Source organism: Limulus polyphemus, unplaced genomic scaffold, assembly GCF_000517525.1.
Source record: "Limulus polyphemus unplaced genomic scaffold, Limulus_polyphemus-2.1.2 Scaffold554, whole genome shotgun sequence".
NCBI classification, from domain to species: Eukaryota; Metazoa; Arthropoda; class Merostomata; order Xiphosura; family Limulidae; genus Limulus; species Limulus polyphemus.
The window spans coordinates 241,723-248,743 of NW_013666164.1; the positions used below are offsets into that span (position 1 = coordinate 241,723).

General features: G+C 34.9%; 1 protein-coding gene across 1 annotated transcript in view; it reads right to left on the bottom strand.

Moving 5' to 3' along the window:
* Window positions 1-2,888: 2,888 nt before the first annotated feature.
* The window catches only part of LOC106459068 (homeobox protein prophet of Pit-1-like), a 17,083-nt gene continuing 12,950 nt past the window's right edge, over window positions 2,889-7,021 (bottom strand). The window contains exon 3 of the mRNA XM_013918646.2: window positions 2,889-4,032. Within this exon, the coding sequence (XP_013774100.1) occupies window positions 3,649-4,032 (384 nt within the window). The 3' untranslated portion in view covers window positions 2,889-3,648. The remainder of the gene's footprint in view (window positions 4,033-7,021) is intronic.

Sequence of the window (7,021 nt, forward strand, 5' to 3'; positions counted from 1 at the left end):
CATTAAAAATATAGCTTACAACACTATTGTTTCGAGCTGGATAGGAGCATGTAGATAAGAACAAACAGTCACATCCTTCTGAAGCGTATTTAGTAAATGAAACTCAGTAGATGACTTATCCTGGCCAGAACTCGATTTTATAGTATGGCATTTGTGTGGTCAATTTTTATCGAGAAACAGGACTGCTGGCCGTCAATTATGTTTGATTAAATAGGTTATGGTTGTACTAAGAATACTGATTTCGCCGTTAACCTGCAAGTATGTGTGGTAGCTCATGGAATTACTATTCAACTTCGGTCCAAAAATCACTTTGTTTCCACACACCCCCACCCCACCCGGACAGTGTCCCTGTTAAATATCCTATAATATTAGGCTTAAAGCGAGCCTTTAAGCAGTGATGAAACTATATACTCACTGCTCTTTATCTCGATAATATTACTAAAGGTCTTTCATAATACGGACTGATTTTATTTGTTTTGTTTGTATCGAAACCCGCTTGTAAGTCCCCAGAAACTTACCGCTGTGCCACTGGGGGGGGGGGGGCAGGGACTGATAAGTATAGTATTTGAAACATGTATTGATCCCTTTTGTATTTCTATTATATGACGAATATAATAAACTGGATATGATTATTCCATGTAACTCCGTCCGTGGAGTTATGTTCTTTTTCTGATATTTCTTCTTTTTTTTCTTCAAATCTCCCTCTCTTCTACCCTTTATAGTTTCTTCTTCTTTTTTATAGTTTAACCACCCTAATATTATTTCATTAAATATGCTTTCTAAAGTATTTCAAGATCAGTTCATTCAGTTATTTCAATCAGTTTTTTTTTAATGTCGCGCAAAGCTACACGAGGGCTATCTGCGCTAGCCGTTCCTAATTTAGCAGTGTAAGACTAGAGGAAAGGAAGCTAGTCATCACCACCCACCGCCAACTCTTGGGCTACTCTTTTACCAACGAATAGTGAGATTGACCGCCACATTATAACGCCCCCACGATTGAAAGGGCGAGCATGTTTGATGGGACTGGGATTCGAACCCGCAGTTTGCGAGTCGAGCTCCTTAACCACCTGGCCATGCCGGGCCCTATTTCAATCAGATGCTTTTTCGGGCTTGGTGAAAATACAGTTATCAAATAACTGGTTTCATTCAAATGGTTTTAGTTTTGTTTTTCGGTATTGGTTACATACATGAAAATATACATTAATAGTTGTAGACATTGACTCAAGAGAGGAATTTATGGATTCATCGTTTTTATTTTATCATTTGTTTTTACATACATTTATTCCACAACAAAAGCTCTCTCTACAAGTGACTAGACATACCACAGACATAAACAATGCCTTATAAAAGTGTTTGTTTCTAACAGAAACTGATTGTATATTTTATTAATAGCTATGACCCTAACTGACAAAAATGAAAGCATCTTCTAATTCAAAAACTAACCTCATTATCCACAAACGATGTTCAAACTATACAGCTTTATTTGTAGTTAAGATGTTGTTGTTTGTAATTTAGCACAATGCTACACAAAGGGCTATCTGTGTTCTGTCTACCACGGGTATCGAAACCCGTTCGCGGACATACCACTGTGCCACTGGGGGGCAGTTAAGATGTATATGAAGATATATTCAAATATTTCCGCTGCTGTTCTCGTGTGTCTACATCAGCATAATACACTAACAAGATGGTTTCGCAATCTCTGAAACATGTATTTATACAAGTTATGTTGTTTCGTTGATACTGTATTATCAGTTCAACTATTGTAAAAAATAATATATAACTCTATTGGAAACTTTAGAGACACAGTTTAACCTAGTAAAATATTTCTTTCTAGGTAAGCGCAAAGCTATCTGTGTTGTGCTCACCATGGGTATCGAAACTCGGTTTTTAACGTTATGTTATAAGCCTTCAGACTTACCGCTGAGCTACTGGGAATCAAATATTTCTACCAGAATGGAAATTTGTATTGTGTTAAACTTTTACTAGTGGCCACTTTACAAGGATTCGGGGAGGAGCAGGGTTCCGTCGAAAGGTTTAATGATTTTCCAAACAACGTCTAAATTTGTTTGGAACACTGATTATGATTTTTGAACCTTAATGTTATGGTTTTCAATAAAAGTGTGTAGAAAATGTGTTTCTTTGTGTTAATCGATGATGCAAGTCAACCAGGAAGGTGTCCATTTCCTAAACTTTAGTGTTGCGGTTTTCAACAAGAGTGTGTTGAAGATTTGTTTTTGTTTTTGCTTTAGTCGATGATATGACTCAACCTGGACAATGTCCACTTTCCGAATTTTGGTGTTACGGTTTTCAACAACAGCGTGTGGTAGATTTGTTTCTTTGTCTGCGTTGATGATGTGACTCAACTTGAAAAATGTGCACATTCTGTTTGGTCTTGCTTGTCCTGTTATGTAAGTAATCCAACATGAATTGTCTTATGGAATTACACATTGTATTTGGTAGACTTTTGATTAATACACACAGAGTGACCAGCGATGATTTATACATGACTGATATTTCTTGCTTGACATACTTTATATCGCTGAATTATAACTCTTTTCCGTAACATTCAGTGCATATTTTAGCGAATATATTCCAATATTTGTAATTTTGCGTGCTCTTAACATTGTACGATTTCACGTGTTAACATGATTTATTGTGAGTCATTTTCATAATGCTCAGGAAGATGTTTTTAAATTTATATATTTAATAGTTTTAGTTTTGTTTAGAGGATGGAACAGCCGAGATGGACCAATAAGTCCCTAACATTATGTTATGTTATACTTAAAAATAATAGTAATGTCAAATCGTTTTCAGAAGGTAACCCTTCTTTCTTCAGTAATCAACTGTTTATGTCGTGACTGATTATATGAACAAATCTATTGGTCACATTGCACACATAACTACCCATAGACGAGATCACACTAGTTATGATACTATATACACAGCCATAACAACATAGTTTCTTCCAAAACAAACATTCGTATTTACACTTCATTAAGTTATAATTAGTCGTGGGTTTAGAACGATCTAGACATGAGGATTTATTATAAATAACTTTCTGTTTATATCTCTAGAGTGAGAACATGGGTTGTTTGGAGGGTAAAGCTACTGCAAGTTACGTTTGAATTTTTTTTTCTCAAAAAAAAAAAGTGCAATAAACATAGAAGAGAGGAGGTTTAACCCTCACTATTTGTCCTGCCTTCAAATAGCATGCTAAACAACTACAAAGAAAATTCTTTAAAGTTGAAATAATTTGCAGTAAAATATGCTATTGATTCTTTTAACTAAACATATTAACACAGTAACATAAAGCTTCCGTGCTACAGCTATGTCACGAGGCATCACGGGCTCAGGAGTAGCCATAGACATGTATATGAACGGCGCATCCTTGAAAGTCCCGTGCTGCCTTAACTTTAAGGTAAACACAGCACCTTCGGAAACTAATCGAAACCTTTAAAATAAGTTGAAGTCCACGTAGAAATGGCTAAACTAAAAAATTCATAAGTTCGGATGTGCTTCTTGGAACACTCCGTGATTTATGAATGACACTCTGTTACGAAGGTTCAAGTTTTGGTTGTGTGTGTGTGTGTGTGTTTTTTTCCTTCGTCTTTTTTTTCTTCTCAAATCTGGTCCTAAGCGACTTACTGCTTACGTTTGATACTGAAGCATGGGTGCTGGAAGATTGGGGTGTGGGGCTGAGTTCATTCGAAGAAATCCTTTATTATACCAGTCTTCCTCGTGTTCTTGACGCATAACGGCCATGTTGTGTGCAGCCGCGTGAGACATGGAGAATGGTTGGGTTGCCATTGGTGGGTAAGATGCTGCAGTCATGGGCTGGTAACGCGCTGCTCCTACCGAGTTGATCGGACTGTGGTGGGTATACTGATACGGCCGAGGAGTAGGAGATGCTGAGGAGTAGATGTTTCTCATCATGGCTCCATTACAAGATGGAAGAATGGAAGGAGAGGCAAGAGCTTTTTGCAGTTGTTTCTCCTGTTTACGGTACTTGGCACGTCGGTTCTGGAACCACACCTAGGAAACGTGAACGTTTCAGTAATACTATAGATACATTTTGCTTTTTCAGATAAGATTTTGTAAATATCTACACAAACAAACAAAGAAAAAAAAGCTTTGGACTCGGGGTTAGACCTAGCCTGGATTTTTGAACTGATCATGTAACAACCAATGTTTCGCATAAGAATGAAAAACTCGAAAGTCGCGATATTATTTATGAAATTAAAATAGATGTGTACACAGCTTCAATGAGCACATGGTTGAGCAAAAGAAAATGATTATTTACCCATTGAAAGTATGAGAAAGTGACTTCTTCAGAAAAAATGCAAACTTTTAGTGCACAGTTATGTTGTTGTGTGTGTGTTTTAGAAGAGATCGAACTATTAAACTCCGTCAACAATACAACTTCAAAACAATTACCCGTTCCACTTACACATATAATTACTAACCGCAAAGTTTATGTTTAAAATAAAAGTATTCTCAAAACAACAGCTTAAAGCAGACCAACCAAATATACTGAATATTTTGTTTATTACGAATATGTAGTTTTTGCGCAGGAACTGTCGATTCTATGATTTGCACACGACACGGAAATAGCGAGCTATCCAACATTACTCAGTAACATGTTGTCCACAAACAAGCGCAAAAGGAATAGAGCACATTCTATGATTGATTAGGTTACTAGTATATTGATATATAGATGTGGAATAAAATACGACAAATTGATTTGACAGCAAATCTCTGATGCGAGTAAAATACCAACTGCGCATGTCCAGTAATACACTGGTAACTGCTCCCTTTTTACTATTATTATTATTATTGTATAAAGTTTTGAGAACTACGTTCCAAAATATTGATAACAATGAGGGTACTAAAATTATAAGTCAATACATTCTATTCATTATAAGTTTTTGTTTACTTGTATTTTATACTTCCATAGTTAGCCCGGTATATTAGATTATCTAATGGCCTAATTTTTAGTTCTAATTTATACATATTATTAGCTTAAATCATAGGTTATTAACAAAATGTTTGTTAAAAAAATTATGGATGGTGATTTTTTTAAACCAAGCATTAATTTTCTTCTTACGGTTTCTGGTTTCTACGGCGACATAATCGGCGCTCTTTTGATCCAATCTGCTTCAAAAACTAATTACCTCGAGACTTTAAAATTACTTATTCGTCACATTTTGCTAATACACTAAATTCTATTAAAACTTAGTATGCATAATAACTTTGTGCTTTTATGCAACTGAATCAAATAGCAGCGAGCAAAGAAACATTATTCGTAACCAACTAACAATTAGTTTTTAAATAAAGGCCAAAACTAAAGTAACATGATATTCAATACCAAGTAATTAAGCTACAGCACGTATGTAGTCAATTTATTTGAAGTATGTTTCTGCAAACCAGACAAAAGACACTTTTTTTTTATTAAGAACAGCAACTTACGAATCTAAACAATAGGAAATACAATTTGTCAGTTATTATGATTTTTTTTCATTTTTGCAAAAACTCTTCAATATGGGCTTCTCATCTCAAATATAGATGGCGTTAAATAAAAATAAAAAGCTTTTTGATGACTATTGCTTGTTTCAGCACAAACATACACAATAACCTAACTGCGCTCAGTCCACCACGAGAGTTGAAAATCGAATTTTTGTGTTGTAAGCCCGTAAACTTACCGTTGACCCGTTGGGGGACTTGCTGAACTGTGTATTTTTCAATGCAGTTTACGTGCATATCGATAAATTTCTATAATAAATTTGATTAAAATATTATGAGGAAAGCTGTATAATATATTTACGATGTCATCAATGTGCTTATTTAATAACATTCTGCGTTGTATATTTGTCGAATATTAATAGAAATAACTTCCGTTCAGATGAAACATTCTGAATGAAGTTTTCCATTCTCTTTTAGGTCTAATTTTAGGCAGAAAGTTTTATTAACCGAGTTTAAAAAGCAGACGTTCATTCAAAGGACACTAATTACGTTTAGAATACTTAACTTAAACAAGTACTTTCAATATAAAGTTTTGTATTTGTAAGAATCTGCAAAACTGTAACAGAATCCGTTAAGTTTATCAGCATACACAGTGCCTTCTTTCTAGGTAATGACAAATAGTTACATCCGGGGATTTGAACCTCAATGAAACGATAAACAACAACAACAAAAAACGAATTTTTTCAAGAAACAGAAATGAAATTCATCTATTGCGTTCTGGAACGAATACGATAAATAAAATTTTCTTTTTCGGTTAATAACTGTTTTTTTTTTCGTACCCTTTCAGCCTGTTATACCTATCTCTTTTCATTGTTTTCAAATATACAGTAATCTGAAGAAAAAAAGCACTCTTTACAAAGTTTCATTCACAATTTAATTAATCACATTTATTATCAATGTGTGTCAATTAACTTGGCGTCAGAACATAGTTTATAAATAAGTTTTAATTTCTTAATTTAAAAAGGAAATATTTAAATAAGATTTCAATCTTCTCTGAGTCACGAGATACCTCTCTTCTCTGAATTCTCCTGTTAGATTTTGTTTTCTTCCATTGTATGGGTTTCGGAATGTTCTCCAATTACAAACATCAAGCACAGATATAGAAACACTAGAGCCCCCAGCTAAGATTTTATTTTCTAAGATATTATTAAATTTGTTACACCCATCTCAGAAGCTCCTCCCAACTCTTTGTGCTTTTGAATAACTTATTTATCCACTCTTACTTATCAATAGTACTTGTTTATAACCAGTAAAAAAAGGCCATTTTGCGAGGCATTCTGTTTTACTGTTTAAATTATTGTTTTGAATATCGCGCAAATCTACACGAGGGCTATCTGCGCTAGCCGTCCCTAATTTAGCAGTGTAAGACTAGAGGGAAGGCAGCTAGTCATCACCACCCACCGCCAACTCTTGGGCTACTCTTTTACCAACGAATAGTTGGATTGACCGTCACATTATAACATGGCTGAAAGGGCGAACATGTTTGGTGTGACGGGGATTC